Genomic DNA, 22,428 nt, shown 5'->3' on the forward strand with positions numbered 1-22,428 from the left:
TTCCAGCTGTCTTTCTTCACTTGATACTTTCATTTGCCATGTGAAGGCCTGATGTTCATATTATGATTCTCTTTTCTATTTTTACCTACCGTTTTGATGAAATTCTGTTTTCTGAAGACAACAACAGTACTTCAGTCACTTTGGAGTTGTTACATACGCTTTTCGTGCTAGTTACTTCGTAAGTGGACCAGTGATAAAGGAAGCACGACTGGTGCTAAAATAGCTCAGTGTTGTCCCTAATATACAGCAATTCTCCCGCTTGGTACAGTCATTTCGTGACCCCACGTCCCAGAAATTAACTTATACTGCGTATGCAGCCCGCCTGTCCTCTGTGACCTAAGTGCAATTTCCATCCCGCGCCCCAGTTTCACGCTTCGTGAACTTCAAAAGCCGACAGAACTGTCACACGCTCATTGCAGTCTGGAAGTCGGAGCGAAGCGGCGCAAATTCGCCGAGTGGTACACGCGCGGCTCCCGCGATAGATATGCAAATGATGACGTAATGCCGCCGTCCAGGGAAGCGGAACGTTCTGTGCTCTGCACGGCGTTGATGTCATTACAGCTCTAACTAGGGACGAAGCGGAGGAAGCGCAGGCTAGGCATCGTACAGCAGAACTCGCTGCCTGCTGGGACCTGGGAGAGTAGCGGACGCCATGTTGGAGGGACGGCTTCCCACACAGGCCGCGTCATCAAGGCAGAGCGCCGGGGACCGCGCAGTCCTATTCACGTCCAGCTCACAGATGTGACACCAGCTGTGTGGCCGGGAGTATTTCTGTCTTGCACGCTACCTCCTGCCTCCTGCACTAAACTGTGGGGGAGTCATTATTGTCCCCGATATACATGATGTTACGGGACCTTGCCGAACCTTCCCAATTAGCAGAATATAGTATCTCCGAATAGCAGCTGTCACATCCATGTTACGGCCGTGACGGATCGTTCAGTGTCATCCTAGGCCAGTGGCGTCATTGAGTTGCAGTATAGAGGGTGTAAGACAAGGAAGCAAGCTGCTCGATTTATACATCGAAGGAGCAATGGTGGAAATAAAAGAAATATATATGAAGATAGTAACTGTTCTCGAAAGACCAGATAACGTTGATGAGCGTGCAGTTTCTCTAGAATAAATGATAATTAATTGAAACCCTCAGCTGACGACAGGTGTTGTTGATATACTTCGATTGGGACAAGTAGAAATGTGTGCGCCGAGCGGGACTCGATACTGGGATCTCCTGCTTACATGGCAGACGCTCTATCGATCTGAGCCACCGCGGACACAGAAGAATAGCGCGACTGCAGGGACTTATCCCTTGCACGCTTCCAGTGAGACCCACATTCCCAACTGTCCACAATCTACATGTTGTTGTTGTGGTCTTCAGTCTTGAGACTGGTTTGATGCAGCTCTCCATGCTAATCTATCCTGTGCAAGCCTCTTCATCTCCCAGTACCTACTGCAACCTACATCCTTCTGAATCTGCTTAGTGTGTTCATCTCTTGGTCTCCCTCTATGAATTTTACCTTCCACGCTGCCCTCCAATACTAAATTGGTGATCCCTTGATGCCTCAGAACATGTCCTACCAACCGATCCCTTCTTCTGGTCAAGTTGTGCCACAAAGTTCTCTTCTCCCCAATTCTATTCAATACTTCCTCATTAGTAATGCGATCTAACCATCTAATCTTCAGCATTCTTCTGTAGCACCACATTTCGAAAGCTTCTATTCTCTTCTTGTACAAACTATTTATCGTCCATGTTTCACTTCCATACATGGCTACACTCCATACAAATACTTTGAGAAAAGACTTCCTGACACTTAAATCTATACTCGATGTTAACAAATTTCTCTTCTTCAGAAATGCTTTCCTTGCCATTGCCAGTCTACATTTTATATCCACTCTACTTCGACCATCATTGGTTATTTTGCTCCCCAAATAGCAAAACTCTTTTACCACTTTAAGCGTCTCATTTCCTAATCTAATTCCCTCAGCATCACCCGACTTAATTCGACTACATTCCATTATCCTCGTTTTACTTTTTTTGATGTTCATCTTATATACTCCTCTCAAGACACTGTCCATTCCATTCAACTGCTCTTCCAAGTTCTTTGCTGTCTCTGACAGAATTACGATGTCATCGGCGAACCTCAAAGTTTTTATTTCTTCTCCATGGATTTTAATACCTACTCCGAATTTTTCTTTTGTTTCCTTTACGGCTTGCTCAATATACAGATTGAATAACGTCGGGGAGAGGCTACAACCCTGTCTCACTCCCTTCCCAACCACTGCTTCCCTTTCATGCCCCTTAAGTCTTATAACTGCCATCTGGTTTCTGTACAAATTGTAAATAGCCTTTCGCTCCCTGTATTTTACCCCTGCCACCTTCAGAATTTGAAAGAGAGTATTCCAATCTACATTGTCAAAAGCTTTCTCTAAGTCTACAAATGCTAGAAACGTAGGTTTGCCTTTCCTTAATCTTTCTTCTACGATGTGTCGTAAGGTCAGTATTGCCTCACGTGTTCCAGTATTTCTACAGAATCCAAACTGATCTTCCCCGAGGTCGGCTTCTATTAGTTTTTCCATTCGTCTGTAAAGAATTCGCGTTAGTATGTTGCAGCTATTGCTTATAAAACTGATAGTTCGGTAATTTTCACATCTGTCAACACCTGCTGTCTTTGGAATTGGAATTATTATATTCTTCTTGAAGTCTGAGGGTATTTCGCCCGTCTCATACATCTTGCTCACCAGATGGTAGAGTTTTGTCAGGACTGGCTCTCCCAAGGCCGTCAGTAGTTCCAATGGAATGTTGTCTACTCCGTGGGCCTTGTTTCGACTCAATCTACATACTTAATGTAATTTCAGCTGTACCAATCGAAGTACATCAAAAACACCAGTCGGCAGCTGAGGTTTTAAATTAATTATCATTTATTCTAGAGAAGCTGCACTGTCATCAACGGTATCTGTTCTTTCGAGAACAGTTACTATCTTCACATACAGTTAAAGGCTACCTGGCCAGTGACCTTCGAATGTGCGAATGCGCACAGGTTTCCCGAACTCTTGCGGGAATCCTCACCTTAGTTGGTGCGAGTAATGAATGGATGGGCAAATATCTGATACGAGCATTACGCATGTAGATTGTGGACAGTTGGGAATGAAGGTCCCGCGGGAAGTGCACAAGGGATAAGTCCCTGCAGTGGCGCTAATCCTAAAAACAGAATATAATAGTGAGCTGAAGAAACGTACACTCCTGGAAATGGAAATAAGAACACCGTGAATTCATTGTCCCAGGAAGGGGAAACTTTATTGACACATTCCTGGGGTCAGATACATCACACGATCACACTGACAGAACCACAGGCACATAGACACAGGCAACAGAGCGTGCACAATGTCGGCACTAGTACAGTGTATATCCACCTTTCGCAGCAATGCAGGCTGCTATTCTCCCATGGAGACTATCGTAGAGATGCTGAATGTAGTCCTGTGGAACGGCTTGCCATGCCATTTCCACCTGGCGCCTCAGTTGGACCAGCGTTCGCGCTGGACGTGCAGACCGCGTGAGACGACGCTTCATCCAGTCCCAAACATGCTCAATGGGGGACAGATCCGGAGATCTTGCTGGCCAGGGTAGTTGACTTACACCTTCTAGAGCACGTTGGGTGGCACGGGATACATGCGGACGTGCATTGTCCTGTTGGAACAGCAAGTTCCCTTGCCGGTCTAGGAATGGTAGAACGATGGGTTCGATGACGGTTTGGATGTACCGTGCACTATTCAATGTCCCCTCGACGATCACCAGAGGTGTACGGCCAGTGTAGGAGATCGCTCCCCACACCATGATGCCGGGTGTTGGCCCTGTGTGCCTCGGTCGTATGCAGTCCTGATTGTGGTGTTCACCTGCACGGCGCCAAACACGCATACGACCATCATTGGCACCAAGGCAGAAGCGACTCTCATCGCTGAAGACGACACGTCTCCATTCGTCCCTCCATTCACGCCTGTCGCGACACCACTGGAGGCGGGCTGCACGATGTTGGGGCGTGAGCGGAAGACGGCCTAACGGTGTGCGGGACCGTAACCCAGCTTCATGGAGACGGTTGCGAATGGTCCTCGCCGATACCCCAGGAGCAACAGTGTCCCTGAATTGCTGGGAAGTGGCGGTGCGGTCCCCTTTGGCACTGCGTAGGATCCTACGGTCTTGGCGTGAATCCGTGCGTCGCTGCGTTCCGGTCCCAGGTCGACGAGCACTGGCGACAACATCGATGTACTGTGGAGACCTCACGCCCCACGTGTTGAGCAATTCGGCGGAACGTCCACCCGGCCTCCCGCATGCCCACTATACGCCCTCGCTCAAAGTCCGTCAACTGCACATACGGTTCACGTCCACGCTGTCGCGGCATGCTACCAGTGTTAAAGACTACGATGGAGCTCCGTATGCCACGGCAAACTGGCTGACACTGACGGCGGCGGTGCATAAATGCTGCGCAGCTAGCGCCATTCGACGGCCAACATCGCGGTTCCTGGTGTGGCCGCTGTGCCGTGCGTGTGATCATTGCTTGTACAGCCCTCTCGCAGTGTCCGGAGCAAGTATGGTGGGTCTGACACACCGGTGTCAATGTGTTCTTTTTTCCATTTCCAGGAGTGTATATGCTGAATGCAGTAGATATACTGTAGATTTGGAATGTCATGCAATAATTGCCAGTTGCTGAACAGTTACTATCGATTGCAGAGTTAAGGGCTACATCTAGTGAGTGAAATTTGCGTTCCTACACACGGCGTATTCTCTATGGTCGAGCCTTTTCTCTATTAAAAATTTACCGTGGCAAAGTAGGAAAGACGAGGCTAGACAAGTTACACTGAATTCAGGGGTTACATAGAGACTATATAGATAGAGGACCCACCCGTCCGGCGGCAGCCATGTTTCTGCTAGACTGGCAGCGGGTTCTAAAATCAAGTACCCTCGAAAGATGTAGAGCAGCCACTTACCAAGTACAACAAGAGAGAGTTTTGATAAGTGATCTCGACACAACTCTTTTAATATTCCAAATGATAAAACATTCGTGTGTGTATATATTTTAAATACAGGAGTGAAGAAACAGTTTGCCGAGAAATAGTGTATACATCTGATAGGCGAATGAGTTATAGAAATATTACTCACGTAATTCCATGTCCTAGAAATAAGGAGAATCGTACCAAAAAAAAATGCCCTATGTTTCGCTTCAGAAAGACTGAAGCGATTGCTTTTTTTTTTTTTTTTTTTTGCATGAATACCCAGAGTTGAAGTTAGTAGCCTTTAAGACCTGAATATCTTGCCCTATCTCCGCAAAACGAATGTCGATATGTCATTGTGGTCCGATAACTTCATGTTGTGCTATGTGACCGCAGAAAATGTTTTCCTGTGCTTACGTTTCGAATCACTGAAACAAAGGAATAAATCGCACTGAAAATAATTATTACGAAAGGAGGTAAAAATTTCTTTGTTTTCAATTTATTTCTAGTTTTAAGCTGTCAAAAGTTCAGTGGGAAATTGCCGATTTCGGTTGTCACCAGCAAGCTTCTAATCACAAAAAGGAAGCGTTTAAAAAAAATCACGTTTTCACTCACAGGAAGTGAATTCTTCCTGATTTCTTACGACCCAAAGATCACAGGTGACGGTCAAAATTTGTCATTTCTCGTTGATATTGTAGGTAATCGTGCTGAAAAAAAGAACAGTTTTAAAACAGTTTCCGTTGCATCATAATAAGTGGGGGATCCAGTAATTAAAGAGTGAAATTGATAAAGAAATCAAACAGTTTGAAGGAGTTTCGTGTTTTGCTTTATTTTAGGATCGCAGGGGTGACAAGAACGGTTGACGGATAACAATAGTTTTGTTTATAAACTCAATATTGCCTTAAATGATGGGGCGCCCGCTTGAATTTTCCACATTAGATGACCAACATTCAGTCAACCATTTCTTCTCTAGGTAAAAAAAAAACTATCTACATTCTTTTCTCAGATGATTTGTGTGATATGGTGAATGTTGTATGAGCTGGTCTTGCAGGTGGACAGAAAAAATAAAAAACGGTTGAACCTCAGTGAAAGACGAGCAACGTCCCGGTCGGCCAGTTAATGTGTCAACTCTTTCCCTCGAAACCCCAATGATTATGAGTGAAGACTAATGTGTTATCGTTGAACATACAGTTAAAGCAGTTGCAGTGAGAGATGGCACAGATCATAACGCTATCACTAACATGTTCAAGTACAGCAAAACAAACGTGGGCTGAGCCCCGGGAGAATTAACGCAACAACAAAGGAAAGAAGGAAAGTGTGTGCAGACTTGAAAGGACGCTATCGAAGACAACATGACCATTTTCTAACAAGATCTTAACATGTGATGAAACTTGAGTTCACCATTTCGAACCAGAGTGTACAACAGAGAAGAGCTCAAAGATCTGAGGGGAAATGGCTCAAACAACAAGACAAGGTGCAATAAATAAATAAATAAATAAACAAATAAATAAAAATAAAAAAAATAAAAAATAATAAACCAGGTTATCGTTGGGACAAATGTATTAATATTTATGTTGAGATGTACTAGTAAAAGTCTAATTTTGTAAAAAATCACAGCTTTCTTCCACAGTATGAACAGTAACGTAAGATTACCAGTTCGTCATCAGTGGTGATGTCTGAAGGAAGACTTAACAACAGAGGGAACAATGCCATAAAAAGTAGTTTCTTATTTTTTTAAAGAAAGGGATCTTGTCGAAAAAGTTTAGCAACAGTTATACATTTACCTCATTCACTTAAAACTATTTTCTCCATCGGTGCAGCAGATGACATGAAATTCCGCATTATATGTTCAATTGTGGTGGGTACACATTTTAGAACATATCCGCTTTGTGTTTGTGTGTGTGTGTGTGTGTGTGTGTGTGTGTGTGTGTGTGTGTGTGTGTGTGTATGGCTTATCGGCTTATGATTAGAATACAACTACAGAGACTGAATCTGCAAAAACAATAAGCGAGGCTCAAAGTCAGAGAGAGGGGGAATATGTAATGAATATGGGTGTGAGGAAATGGACATTGGACGTAGAAAGCGGAAGGGAGGAGATGAACCGAATGAACCGAGTGAGCGGGTAGAAGGATAGGGAGAGAGAGATGGGAAGAGGAGATGGACATAGAAAGGGAGGTGATGAGCAGACAAAAGGGAGAGAAAGAGGAGCAGGAGGAGATGGAGAGAGTCGGTGAGGAGACGATGGACATAGAAATTGGGAGGAGGTGATGGATGGACAAAGGTGGAGAGAGAGTGTGCTGGAAGAGATGGAAAGAGACGAGAAAGGAGAAGACAGATAAGGAGATGGGGAGTAGGACATGGACAGAGATAGGACGAGAGGGAGATTAGGATGAATATACAATTCCTACGCATATTAGAAACACGTGCTTTCTATTTTCTTTGTTTGCAGTGTAACTAGACTGAACCAGTAACGCGTGGCCGGGAACAGCTAATATTTTTATAAACGAACCGATCATTCTCCAGCCCATGCTGTTACACTGACACACTAGGTAGGGGCGTCCGCAGATGTGCGTCAGCTGGCTCGCAGGCATTCACAGGTAATATAGGCTACCTACCAGTTAATCCCAATGCATGCATTCTGAGGGTTCACGAGCCACTTGGCCACCAGGAGGTGCTCGGTCAGGTCACTACGATAGCGTTGGCTACAAGCTGACTGCCTGAATGCGGCGCTTCAGCACTTTGCCCACACTTGCCCACCTATGGCAGGGATCGGTCACTCGAGCTGGGACAGTCTGCTCTGACCCAAGGGCTAGAGCCAGTTGTTCGAGAACAACCCAATGTAGACACTTATTCTTACATCAGGATATCTGGTACTGGGTACACTTACCATACGTCCACGATTGACACAGACAATCCTGGTCTTTTAGTTGAAATGGCTCTGAGCACTATGGGACTTAACTTCTGAGGTCATCAGTCCCCTAGAACTTAGAACCAAGTAAACCTAACTAACCTAAGGACACCACACACATACATGCCCGAGGCAGGATTCGAACCTGCGACCGTAGCGGTCGCGCGGTTCCAGACTGTCGTGCCTAGAACCGCTCGGGCGTTCTCTGGCGGCTGAACCACTGCCTATCAATGCAGCATGAAAGGGATGAACAGCAATAATCTTACCGAGGTAGGTGGACTGTTATATAACACAGGGATGAGGCGTTATATCCCGTCCTGCCTTACCACAAGGACCAGCACGGGCCTCATGACTTTCCTCATTATGTGTTAATGATGTGTCAACTACTTTGTCGCACATGGTAATTTACTAGCCTTTCAGAGTGGGCGGCAGAATATAGGTTTGAAATTTAAACCATCTAAAACGCTAGCGACCTTAGTCGCTCACAAAAGGCTTATTACCGTGCAATAAAGGAATGTCTTCCACCTTAATTCTAAACGGAACAGATATAGTATTTTCTTCTTGTGCAAAGAACTTGTGGTTAATTCTGAACCATCACTTACGTTGGACTGATCACATAACTGCAGTCTGTAAGAAGGGGTCACCATCAATGCATTCACTGCAAAAATATAAAAAAGTATTTTCTTTTGAGCTTAAAAAGAAGCTCACAGAGCCACTAATACTCTACACACTTAACTATGGTGCTGCTATTCTCCAAGGTTTTGATAGTCACGCAGGCTACAACTGGCTATCAATGATGGTGTACGATACGTTTGTGACGTACGGCCTTTCGACCATATCACTGCTGCCTACGAACAACTATCATGGCTACGTGCTGATAAGCGTAGAGTCTGTCACATTCTATGTTTGCTCTATAGTCTTCTCAATCACTGCACTCCCTCTTATTTATCTCTAACTCTTAGACAACTTTCTGAAAGGCACAGCAGAAACACTCGTTCTCAACGAAGTAAAATTCTCTCGGTATCATCACGTAAAACTTCCATTTTGTCTAAACCATTTTCTGTGTCAGGAAAAATCTTCCTCAAAACAGTACAGAAATTAAATACCTTCCAAAGTTCAAATTACAGCCAATGGTCCCCCTCGTATCATGACCGCCATCTCTCCCATATACTAGTTCAAATCTCACTAGAGTCAATCCCACCTTCCACACAACTTTGTTCTCTCCCTTGTCGGCAGAGTTCTTTATCTAAATTCTGTTCTTTGCTAACAACCATTGTCACTGTCATTTCAGTCTTCTTCTCTTTCCTTATCCCTTACACTTCTGATAATACTAACTATATGCCTTGAAATGTGCTAAACTAATCTATATCTGTCTTAATGCCCTTTTAGCGGCAGTTATTATTATTTTCTAATTCTTATTATTACTGTGAATATTTATGTAATACCTTTGCTGGTTACATGTAAGAGAGTGCTTTAATTCTTTGAGCCTCAACAATACAAACAAAAATAATTTAAAAATTTCTCGCTAAGTCGACTTTTGCTACCATAGTAAGCAAAGAATACGAGAAGAAATTGACAAGAGGCAAATAGTCAGTTATTTAAAAGTTGTGTTTTCACTTCACTAGTTTTCAACTACCCATCATCTTATGAAATATATTTGAAAGCAATTTCTCATTTTTCCTAGACACAACCCCACAGCTCGTCATTTCCATGAAATTTAATGGCTGAAACAAATCACAGTTGTAAATAACAAGCAAAAATGGGCCTAAATTTGGTAAATTTATAAAAAAGTACGTACTGGTCCAGTCGTTTCATTTCGAAACCAATAATAACAACAGCAGCACAAACCCAAATTCACCTTAAAATAACTTAATAATTGTGTATATACTTAATGTCACTGTCAATGCTATCTTCACCCTGAAGAAGGTCGCTTGGATTCCCTTCCCTATGTGTGCGTGAATGTGACTGAATGAGTGTTTTTACGAGTGGTTTCGTTTGTGGGGGACGCTGAGTTGATTGTCGTCTGCTAGGAGCAGGCGATGCTTGCTTCTCGTTCGGAGGGTGCACAGGATGGCCAACTTAGGATCCCAGTAGCTGGACAGAGAGGTTTACCTCTTTTAGTCTGAGGTTGGTTTGTCTGCCAGGTTGGTGGCGGAAGTCTACCCCTCTGGTAGCTTCCATTGCACGGTAGTTATTCGAAGCTCGGTGGAGAGTGAAAACTCTAGTGGTTGGTGAGTACATTTCGTAGCTACTAGAGAAGGTTTGAGCTGATAGGAAGTAGGTCGAACTGGATCCTCCCTATGATAAATTCAGGGCATATTTAAGTACTTCATATTATCTGAAGCGTGTGTAGTTATGTGTTTTCGGAATGTGGCATAGTTATTTTGTTAAAAATCGGCGATGATGGTGGTTGAAATTATAAGTGTGAAAATTGTTTTGTTCCTTTCGGACAGTCGTGGGTACGTAGATGGAACGATTGAATTATTGTGTTGCACTTCCCTTTTGTGTGTTTTTCCTTTTTAATTACGCGATTCTACAATTTTTTGCGAATTATTTAGTTACACTTTTTTGTTCAGGCACCAGTCATGTGTAGTTATAGACTGTGCATCAAACTCTCCGTCCATTATCTTTCTCATTGATGCCAGTTTTCAAATTAATTTTCTATTTCCCGATTTTTTTAATATACGACATACAGTGCTGTTCATCTTTTAAAAAATTGCATTCTTATAATTAAATTCTTAATTTAATTAAACTGATAATTTCCAGTTCGTTTTTCTCTTAATTGTTAGGAACGGCTTGGGCTGGTGGCGACCCTGTAATTTTTGAATTTATAATTGTCCTTGTGAGGTGTCTTAAACAGAAACTGCACTCATGGTATGTAACGCATGTCCAGCCTTGGCTAGGATCCGTTTACAGTTCTACATACATACTTTCCAATACTGACGATGCTGTCAGAAACACACAAAGAATTTATTAAATACAACCGATTACTTCTGGTTCCCAAAGGTATAGTTCCTGGTTTCTCGAAGTTCTCGACCTCCACCATCACTGACGCGGTGCGACTCACCCGGGCGAGAGGGCGGCGCCGGCGGCGGCGGCGGCGGCGGCGGCGGCGGCGGCGGGGGCGGCGGCTGCGGGCCAGGGGTCGCTGTAGGCGGTGCAGGAGTGCGGCACCTTGCCCACGTCGCGCACCAGCAGCGACATGCGCTTGTGGAACTTGAGCTGCGACACCGCCTCGTCGTGCGTCACGTCCAGGAACGACTGGCCGTTCACCTCCAGGATCTGGTCGCCGATCTGCAACAGCGCCGCCACCGGAGCGCTTACTTCGCGAGGCGGTCTACAGCGGGGAAAAAGGTGGGCGATCGCACGATACGCTGAAGGAACCCAAGAGTAAACAGCAATGTGTGTTACAAACGCTCGCAAAAAGAGAGACAGCTTTATCTTTGATATCGTTGGACGAAGAGGCTTTGATGGCAGAGAGCGCTTAGCGTGTCCGTTACAAGCGGCGGTAACTACAGCAGGTGGCCACTGACCCTGCAAGCTGGTCATCTCGAGAACCCCGAAGATGGCTACATCGCCAGTTACGCTAAACCACCATCTCCTCACCTGCACTGCCGCTTCACTCGTGGGTACTACATCGCTCCGTTCCACAGGACTTCAACTCTGCCCGAGCGATCGACTGCAGATTACAGACTCGTAATCATTTCTTTTGGATGTCTGTCCTACTGTACGTTATGTACTGTGGAAAAGTATGAATTAGATCACGTTATTATCACAGCGTCCCTTACTGCGTACTGCGATGAACGTTGAAGTTGTTGAATTTCGTGTGCGTCAGTTCTTTCTACTCCAGTGGACTTAAATTTTGCCAAGATATAAGAGTCCCGCGATTCTGTTGTTTGATGGCCGGTAGTATTGTAAGTGTGAAGGTGTTCAGTCACTGTTGTATGTTACAGAAGAGCAAAAACATATATCCGAATGTCCCGTTAGTACAAACTGAGACTCAAATAGTCTTGCAAAACGAGTCGGCCTTTACTTTCGTATGAACAAGTGCGCCTTGTCCTGCTTTTCTTAGGCTCTGTCCCGTTGAAAGTTTTGTTAGTGCTTGTCCGGTTGAAAGCAATCGATATAAGCATAAACAATAAGTATAAGGAGATATACGGACACGTACCATCAGGGTATATTGATAACCAACTAACGTTATTCTTATGTTCTTGTCCTACAGTTTTCTTCGTACGTCAAACACAGTGTCAAAACCCCGCTACATACAGAGCGAGAGAGGCAAAGTAAAATATGGCGGTCAACCGATACCAACCTGCTCCGTGTTTGGTACAGGAAAAGTGGATAGATTATTTGAAATAACAGCTTAAAGAAGAATTTGGAATTACCGAAATTGGAAAAATAATACACACATCAAAAAAAGTTTTGCATCGCCTCGGTTCCGAGAATTGCGGAACCGGAACAGAAAATTGCAACAGAGATCAACTACATTTCCGCCCTTTTTATTGGTCATGAGAAACACACATTACATGTTGTACCACCATATTGCACCACCATACACCGAGACTTTCAGAGGTAGTGGTCCAGATTGATCAACACCGGTACCTCTAATACCCAGTAGCACGTTCGCTTGCATTGATGCATGCCTCTTTTCTCCGTGGCATACTATCCACAAGTTCGTCAAGGCACTGTTGGTCCAGATTGTTCCACTCCTCAACGGCGATTCGGCGTAGATCCCTCAGAGTGGTTGGTGGATCACGTTGTCCATAGACCGCCCTTATCAATCTATCACAGGCGTGTTCGATAGGGCCCATGTCTGGAGAACATGCTGGCCACTGTAGTCGAGCGATGTCGTTATCCTGAAGGATGTCATTCACAAGATGTGCACGATATGGTCTCGAATTCATGAAGACGAATGCCTCCCCAATATGCTGCCGATATGGTTGCACTATCTGTCAGAGGCACTCGCGTATCGTACATCCGTTACGGAGCCTTCCATGACCACCAGAGGCGTACTTCGGCCCCACATAATGCCACCCCAAAAGAGCAGGAAACCTCCACCTTGCTGCACTCGCTGGACAGTGTGTCTAAGGCGTTTAGCCTCACCAGGTTGCCTCCAAAGACGTCTTTGACGATTGTCTGGTACAAGGCATATGCGACACTCATCGGTGAAGAGAATGTAATGCTAATCCTGAGCGGTCCCTTCGGCTTGTTGTTGGGCTCATCTGTAGCGCGCTGCATTTTGTCGTGGATGCAAAGATGGCACTCGCCAAGGACGTCTGGTTGAAAAAAAATGGCTCTGAGCACTACGGGACTTAACATCTGTGGTCATCACTCCCCTAGAACTTAGAGCTACTTAAACCTAACTAACCTAAGGACATCACACACATCCACGCCCGAGGCAGGATTCGAACCTGCGACCGTAGCAGTTGCGCGGTTCTGGACTGAGCGCCTAGAACCGCCAGACCACCGCGGCCGGCTTCGGGGGTGAAGTTGCGCATCATGCAGACTATTGCGCACTGTTTGAGTCATAACACGACGTCATGTGGCTGCACGAAAAGCATTATTCAACATGGTGGCGTTTCTTCCGGGTTCCTCCGAGCCATAATCCGCAGGTGTCGGTCATCCACTGCAGTAGTAATTCTTGGGCTGCCTGAGTGAGGCACTCATCGACAGTTTCTGTCTCCTCCATGACCGGAAAACATCCCTTTGGTTCACTCCGAAATGCCTGGACACTTCCTTTCTTGTGAGCGCTTCCTAGCACAAAGAAAAAATGCGAACGCGATCGAATCGCGGTATTGACCGTCTAGGAATGGTTGAACTACAGAGAACACGAGGCGTGTACCTTCTTACTGGGGAATGACTAGAACTGATGGGCTGTCGGACCCCTCCGTCTAATAGGCGCTGCTCATGCATGGTTGTTTGCATCTTAGAGCGGGTTTAGTGACATCCCTGAACGGCCAAAGGGACTGTGTCTCTGATATAATATCTACAGACAACGTCTGTCTTCAGGAGTTCTAGGAACCGCGGTGGTGTGTGCTTTGCAACTCCAGGGCATAATGCTAACGTCGAAAGTGTGTTTTCTTTCACAAAAGACCCAGTGAACAGAGGTACGCAATAAACAGAAACAACCACAAAGATGATGATGTTATGTAATTTAAAACTACTCTGTCAACGATTCCAAGAAATGATTTCTTAGAAAAATAACATCACTAATAAACTTGGTTCAAGAAAGAAACGTTAATACTTAATTACAGATCATTATTACATCCTTATAAGTCAAACTGAAGTGGCCAAAGTTGTTGCTCATATTTTCGTTTCGCGTTCCTGAAGAATACATTATCGTTTATTTTGTTCACTGCATTGTGCAGTTAAGAATACTAAGATCTTATTTTCTATCGTAATTGTTAAATTACGAGGGGCAGTCAAATGAAAACCGAACACCCGCTACAAAGGGACTATGAAATAATTCCATTCAGAAATAATAACTACAAGCATTAGGATATTTATCCGAGTGGAAGACGAGACGATCAGTTCCTATACTGCCGGCCGCTTTGTCAGAGTGGTTCTAGGCGCTTCAGTCCGGAACCGCGTTGCTGCTGTTACGGTCGCAAGTTCGAATCCTGACTCCGGCATGGATGTGTGTGATGTCCTTCGGTTAGTCAGGTTTAAGTAGTTCTAAGTCTAGGGGACTGAGGACCTTAGATGTTAAGTCTCACAGAGCCATTTGAACCATTTTCCTATATCGTGGAAGGCTGTCGGCAACTGACGGATCCACAACCGCACCTCATCCGACTGCCAGGGAGGTCCACGCATGTCTTTCTTCAGGCTGCGAAAGATGTGAAAATCACACACAGTGAAAGACCCGGACTGTACGGAGGATGTTTCAGTGTTTCTCAGCAAAATCGCTGAAGCGCAGCCTTCGTCCGATTGGTAGTGTGGGAGCGGAGGTTATCGTTCAACAGGAAGATTCCGTCGGACAGCATTCCGACAGTTGGAGGACAAACGGCAAACATCCCAAATTTCACCCTCCGAAGAAATTCAGAGCTGTTGACAAGAATTTCGGTAAGCTCATCGTGACCTAGGATCGACTGAACGGGACCTCTGCTCATCGAGTTCCTCAAGCTTGGAACCACAATCACTGCACTTCCGTGACTTACTGTCTAGACCGGTGCTGTGGTCGCTGGTTTTGCGCTCCCACGCGGTTGTTTGATGTGGGTGTGATTCCCAATGACTGGCCGGATCGCCACAGATTTATAGTTTCATAATTATTTGGCGGCACTTGAAGATGAAGCCGTAAGCTTCGAAACCGGTCGTGGTATAAATTTAGAAAGTTTCTAGCAACTGATGCTGATTTTTATTCTACAAATATACATGCAATGGAGTGAGTCCTCTGGTCCAACAGAACAGATCACTGACTGGAAATGGCTATGTTCACTTACTTGGAGACCATTTTCAGCCATTCATGGACTTCATGTTCCCAAACAACGATAGAATTTTTATGGGTGACAATGCGCCATGCCAGAACTGGGAAATTCGCTCGTCATGAGTCCCTTTGAACATTTATCGAGAGGTCAGTTTATGCACAAAATTCTGCATCGGCAACACTTTCGCGACTACGGACAGTTGTAGAGACTGCATGGCTCAATATTTCTGTAAGGGACTTCCGGCGAATCCATGCCATGCCGAGTTGCTGCAATGCCCCGGCCAAAAGGATTCCGACATGGTATTAGCAGGGATCCCATGACTCTTGTCATCTCAATGCAGTATAGAAAGGGTGCTTTACGAACAAGACTCAGCGGAAAGTAATTCTTGGGCCTACATACAATTAGAGCCCAGCGTTGAATAACTATGGCATTGCAAGGAGGCAAAGACAACATATTTCTGAGAGACAGTGTCCGAGTAGTTAAATAACAGAAATTCACTGGTATCAAGGAAGATCTGGTAATGAGGAGAACGACAGAGAGAGAGAGAGAGAGAGAGAGAGAGAGCGAGAGAGAGAGAAAGAGAGACTGAATAGTCACGATTCAGCGGCAGTAGAACGTCTGGTGTTTCCTGAATGGCAGCTTGGTTGGTCTCAAGACACGACAACGATCACAATTTGGCGCTTCCGTTGTTAAATTAGCAACTGTGGCATTGACGCCAGTGTTTAATAAAACAAAAGAAATAATTTCTCTTGGAACTTGTTCATGTTCCTACTATTTTTAGATTTCAGAACTACTTGAACTAACATGGCGTCTAAACCGTATATACGTGTAGCGCGGGTACAGAGTACAGCGAGCGCAGATGCGCGGTATGTGTCCTCGAAATCCATTTAAAACGAGTGGGATGGCTGTTTTCAGTCAGCCCTATTGAAAGAGTCTCACCTAGGGAAAAAAAATCAGCAGAAACTGAAGCGCAGTTAATTTTTGACAAATGAAGCGCTCTGGGATGTCATTTTGCATCTAAAAGCAAGTTGCTACTCAAATGTATCTCCGTTTTAACGGAAATCGGCATCTTGGAGATCACTGGTAACTTATTCAGGGGCACAGACAAAATAAATCTTGTAGCGTAAGTATGTAACAAATAATGTTTTCGTATCTTTGTTAAGCTCCGTTCACTTTTGATGCTTATTTCTACGTGACTGCTTAACATAAGCATAATGTTGTCACACCTTGAGAGTGTAGCATCGGACACACAACACCTAAGCATCCGTTACTGTCGGAGCTTCTACCTGTATGACATGTGACTCTCAAATTACAAAGATCGCGAAATAAGCCGATGGTCACCATAGCATTAAAAATCAAGTGGTCATTTCTGGAGAGTGGCTACCCTCTGTGTTCTGGGCTTTGTAACAGTACAGCAAGGGGAGAAGAGGACAATGTAGTGGCAGCGTGGCAGGGACGAGAAACAAAACTATCAAACACGATGTGACAATATTTGAGGCAGGTGACTGCAGAAAATTCAATTTACTAAATGATTTTGTACATAAGCCAACTTTCAATCTATTGCACTTCGAGCATCTGTCACTCTGAAGCAACACAACATAGACCCAACATGAAGCTGCAGTGAAGATCTTACGAACGCGCCGCAAACTACCAGACGCACCTATCTGTTTGAATCACCGCAGTAACCGATAGCTTTATCTCTTTGAGTCAGATAAACACCTGAAGATAGTCGTAGCACTCTTGCCACGATCTGAATCACACTTTCTTAGCTATATGCCTGCAGTGACACTAAGGAACATTTATGCCGTTTAGAACTCTGATCCCCTTACGGTTTAGTACCATAATACTAATTAATAATTGCAGTTTTCAAAAAACGTAAGTCCTGATCAGAAAGCTCGCTCTTGAAACTGTCCAGTAGACTTCATTTGGTTTGCGATTTGTGAGTATTACGTAAAGGGAATAAGGATAACTACACTCCTTGGATTTAGGAACATAAAGTGCTGAATCAAATTGATAAGCTGCACTGATACTGTTTATGTATGATGAATTACGTCTGCATAGTAATACATGAAGGAAAAAAGGTAGAATACGATATCCGGCAACTGGGCCTACGCAGAAAAGAAACACGGTACCTTAGAATACGTTGATTTAATATCAGCGACTGACTATGCGATATACCGGAGGAACTGGAGATTGGTAATGACAGCGCTCTGCTATAGGAAGCAGAAGATAAGGTCCTGTATATTTTACTCCAGAAATAGACTGGCAGTCTGAAGACAGAGCGAGACTGACAAATTCCTACATATTTCATTGACATGTGTGATCTGTATTGTATACATGTTCCGAAAACAGTCTCACGGGAACCGCGAACTAACGCAGTAAATTAAATCTGGACTAGGGTGGGTAACCTTCAATGTCGTGACGCAAAACTGCCTACATGACAAATCTCTACACATCCGTACTTCACTCGGCATACTTCAGTATAAAAGAAATCTCGGATGGTAGCTTCCAGAAATATTAGAAACATTGTTAAAAGTGTGTTGTTGCCATCGAAGTTCACTGTTAAGACTAGAAAGTATTTTATTTCTATCTTTGTTGGCTATACAGACAAAAGCGGGATGTGTTGCAGCATGAAGCACAAGTGCAATATTTATCAAGTTTTATACACACAGGGATCATGTAAGGTGTATTAAATGATTAACTTTCGTCGGAACTGACGTTCATGATCAACGACGGTGTGAGGTGTGACCCACACGTCTACGAATCGTTCTATTCGTTGTCGTATGAGCCGAGTATCATGTTGTGTAATTTATTGTCAAACTTGAAACATATGCTACGTCAGGTCATCGGTCCCATCAGATTAGGGTTGGAGGGGGGAAGGAAATCGGCAGTGCCCTTTCACAGGACCCATTCCAACATTTGCCTTAAGCGATTTAGGAAATCACGGAAAACCTAAATCAGTCCTCCCGAATGCAAGTCCAGTGTGCTACTGCAGACTGGTATAAAACTATACGTCTTCCCATAACATCTGACGTATGCTCAGTGGGTGATAAATCGGGGGACTTGGTAGGCCAGTCAAGGAAACGTACACCTCTGGAGGTGTTTTTATTGTGAACTGTAGTGTGGGACTTTTAAGCTCACCAGACAAAAGATTAGATTCCCCCCCCCCCCCTAGAGCAATCATTCCAAGCATCATTTAATAATGTTTAATTTCACCCCTGGGCCGGCCGGAGTGGCCGAGCGGTTCTAGGCGCTACAGTCTGTAACCGCGCGACCGCTACGGTCGCAGTTCGAATCCTGCCTCGGGCATAGATGTGTTTGATGTCCTTAGCTCAATTAGGTTTAAGTAGTCCTATGTTCTAGGGGACTGATGACCTCAGCACTAAGTCCCATAGTGCCCAGAGCCATTTCATCCCTGGACTTGATAACTGCCTTTATTCGTTTAGGAAGTGAATCCACAAAGTTGTGCAAATACATCGCTTCCATGTTAGGCTATTCACTGAGCATTTGATCGGTCGTTTCCACCAAATTGCGGGGATGATGATGTCGGCGTTTTATCCGTTGTTCCAACATGTTCCACACATTTCATATGAGTGCTGGCGTAAGCTGTCGCCAGCAACCGATCGAAAAATATGTAGCAAGAAGATCGATAGTAGGCGCTGGATGAAGCGCACCTATCAGGAGAGAGGTTAGAGACAGACTCGCAAGCAACATTCCGCAACGCCCTCTCGACGGCAAGTACTTAGATCGCCGTCGCAGGGCGGAGGGCCTCAGTCTCAGTCACTAGCTCAGTTTCTGAGTCATTAGTTCAGTCACTAGCTCAGCCGCTCAGTAACTGGCGCACTAACTCGCACTCCAAGTTCGCGTCTGTCAGTACACTGCAACCAGATTAGTGTACATAGCGGGACACGCACTTCACCCAGAGCGGCGCTAATGTTTGTAGTAGCTAGAATGCCGATATTGTCTGCAAGAGGATTATCAGGGAAGAGCTCCTACCACACCACATAGACTCTCTTAAAGATAAATAGCTTCCTGTTTACCTAAATAAAGAACCCTGTTAACACATGTGTGCAGTTGTGTTGTAGACATAGGATACAGCCACCAAACAACATCCTTTCCCTTGGTTCCTACGCTACAAGACACAACAATGGGGACGAGGATATAACAGTGGCGACGTGAATACAACTCTATGGCTTAATTACTTTTGAATACTTTATGGGAGTGACAGTGATCAATATGCTACAAATATTTACTGTCGAAAACAGTCTTGATCACAATTTATTTATTACAGTGTCCGGTTTCGACACTACTATGGTCATCTTCAGACCAATGAGTTACAACCTCCTTCTTCTGGAGAATCACTACTCAATTCTCCAGCAGAAGGAGGTTCTTACTCATTGGTCTGAAGATGACCATAGTAGTGGTCGAAACCGGTCACTGTAGTAAATAAATTGTGATCAAGACTGTTTTTGATAGTAAATATTTACAACTATATGCCGTTCAAATCAAGTGATTTTGCAGGCCAGTCAATATGTAATAAGGAGGGCAAGCGTTCTGAAAACCAGTCACATGTTTTTCCAGCCTGATGAACTTTGCTGTTGTCGTCTTTATGTTCCTGTGTGACCGACTCCTAATATTCGTTGTATGCAGTTCCTGTTGCGATATTCTCTCGGTAACCGGTTAGGATGGACCTTCATCCACTGAATGAAGCAATTCCAGTCGGGTTGGAAGCGATTTTGATTCACAAGCCGTGAAATGCATCTCTGGTCCCTCTCAGTCAGGATCTTCATCTGATCACAATTCTGACGTCACGTTTCGTGCCTACATATATTACGCCACTGCCTGTAGACATGTTGAACAATCTACCACCATAAACCACCAAACCTTGCAACTTGACTCATCGTATGTTTATGGGCACCGCCAAACACGATTGCCACTTTTTAACATTCTGTCACGTCCTTACATTTACTCATATTTAAAGACAAGATCCGCTTGAAACGTATATGTCTCAGTGATTTCTGGTGCTTCGTAGATCAGAGTGCACACAGTTGAGTACGTGATGTGATCGCCGCACCATTTGTAAAGCCTTAACGCTACATCTGTGCTTCAACACTAGAGTGATTAATTTTTTGATCGGTGAGCTTATTATCCTACTGGAATATACTATCTGGTACTCTCATTATGAAGGCTATGACAGTATTGTCTTGCCACATAGTGGCAAACAGTCGGCCTCCCTTCAAACTAAACTAAACTCCGTCCCAATAGACCCTGAAGGCCCAACAGCACCGACCGACGACCGTGTCATCCTCAGCCCACAGGCGTCACTGGATGCGGATATGGAGGGGCATGTGGTCAGTATACCGCTCTCCCAGCCGTTTACCGTGTTTGTGACAGGAGCCACTACTTCCCCATCAAGTAGTTCCTCAACGGGACTCACAAGATCTGAGTGCACCCTGCTTGGCAATATCACTGGGCAGTCTGAACATTCATCCTTTCAAGAGTTATCCAAGCCCAACAGCGCTTAACCTAGGTGGCCTAACGGGAACCGGTTACCACTGAACCTAGGCCGTTGGCTCAGCCTCCCTTCAAGAATTATCAAATGAGCCCTGTAGAGAGATTTGGGTGTCGAGAACTGCTACCTTCTGTCAACTTTCGCCAGGTGATCTACGGACACAACCCCATTCACTTGACCCCAGAAATAAAAGTAGACCTTATAGCTCAACAACATAGACAGCCACTAAAAGCCCGACTGTAGTTCCATATAATGAAAGTGTATGTCTTCTACGGTATGGTGTCAGCGTAACCGAGGCGTGGAGATCTCAAGCTGGATTGAGATCTCAACCCAGCTTCCAGGAATCTATGTGTGGTACAACCGGAAACAGCAGCATTGTTACAATCTATTTATTAACCTATTCTAATCCTAATCTAATCTACTCTGCACCGATTACACTTGTGCCAGTTCATGTATAAACCTACTGTTGTGGCCTGCTCACATAGCTAGTCCCGATGAGTGTGCCCCTGGCAGTGGGCTGGCCAAGTTGATTTTGTCGCTGCAGTCCCTACTTTGTTAGTGTTGTTAGTGTTCTATTCTACCTAAAACTACTGCTAATTGCTAATATTTGAAGTAACAGTGCAAATTATCTGTATCTGTGAGGTGATGCACCCGCTGGCCTGATGCAGTAGCGCGGTGGATTACAGTCGTAGGAGCCACTGGCCAGTTCCGTACTCGGCAGCATGGGCGGGTACATCTTGGTCAATTTCGGTTTGCTGTTAACCATTCTGGTTAGTTGTGAACCCCCTCAAGATCTGCTGTGATACCTCGTTTGCCAGAATGTTAAGGACGTTGAAGGTACAGGCACGTCGCATTAGGGCGTGAGCGTCATTGTTCCGTAATTGTATTCTTAGATCATCATCATATGAAGAACAGTCATAGATGATGTACTCAGGTGTACCGTCTTGAGCCCCACAGTCACACGGTGGTGTTGCTCTTTTTCCATATCGACATAGATAAGTCGGGTATGGCCCAAGCCCTGCGAGAAAGTGCAGCAAACTTCTACTTGGCCCGAAATAAGTCATCCCAAGTCTTCCCTTGATGTTGGGCAACAGTTGGAAGACCCTTCTGCCAGTATCTTCATTTTCCCAGGACTGTTGCCACCACTACTCCACCTTCTTTTAATAGCAAACTTGCCACCTACCTGCACCCCCAAAATGTCTTTAGTCCTGTCTGTCTTTCGTTTGGAAACCCAGTACCATGCAGCCTGCTTTCGAATTTTTATATCTAGCGGACATAACCCCATTAGCACCAGGAGTTATTCTGTATGCCCCAACAGATCGTAGTATCATATTTCGCTGCACCCTTCTCACAGTCATGGCTGACATCACCCTCGTGAGCCTGTGTGCCAGACCCCACACGCATACCCTACTATTGATGACAAGATGCTATTATGATAAAGCTTGATTAATGCGGGTGGCAGATGAAATCTCTTGTGTCCAATGTTGATTAGATTATTTAAAGCTTCAAGGGCTCGTTGTGTTGTGATTTCTATTTGTGATTGGTTATTCCATTTTTCATCAATGATAACTCCTAGATATCGTGGCTCGCGGCGCCGAAGAACTGGT

At 44.7% G+C, this 22,428-nt stretch overlaps 1 protein-coding gene across 1 annotated transcript in view; it reads right to left on the minus strand.

Moving 5' to 3' along the window:
* The window catches only part of LOC126273249 (whirlin-like), a 509,290-nt gene that overhangs the window by 146,615 nt on the left and 340,247 nt on the right, over positions 1–22,428 (minus strand). The window contains exon 3 of the mRNA XM_049976794.1: positions 11,025–11,179. Coding sequence (XP_049832751.1) covers positions 11,025–11,179 — 155 coding nt within the window. The remainder of the gene's footprint in view (positions 1–11,024; positions 11,180–22,428) is intronic.

The sequence above is a fragment of the Schistocerca gregaria genome, chromosome 5 (genome assembly GCF_023897955.1).
Source record: "Schistocerca gregaria isolate iqSchGreg1 chromosome 5, iqSchGreg1.2, whole genome shotgun sequence".
NCBI lineage: Eukaryota > Metazoa > Arthropoda > Insecta > Orthoptera > Acrididae > Schistocerca > Schistocerca gregaria.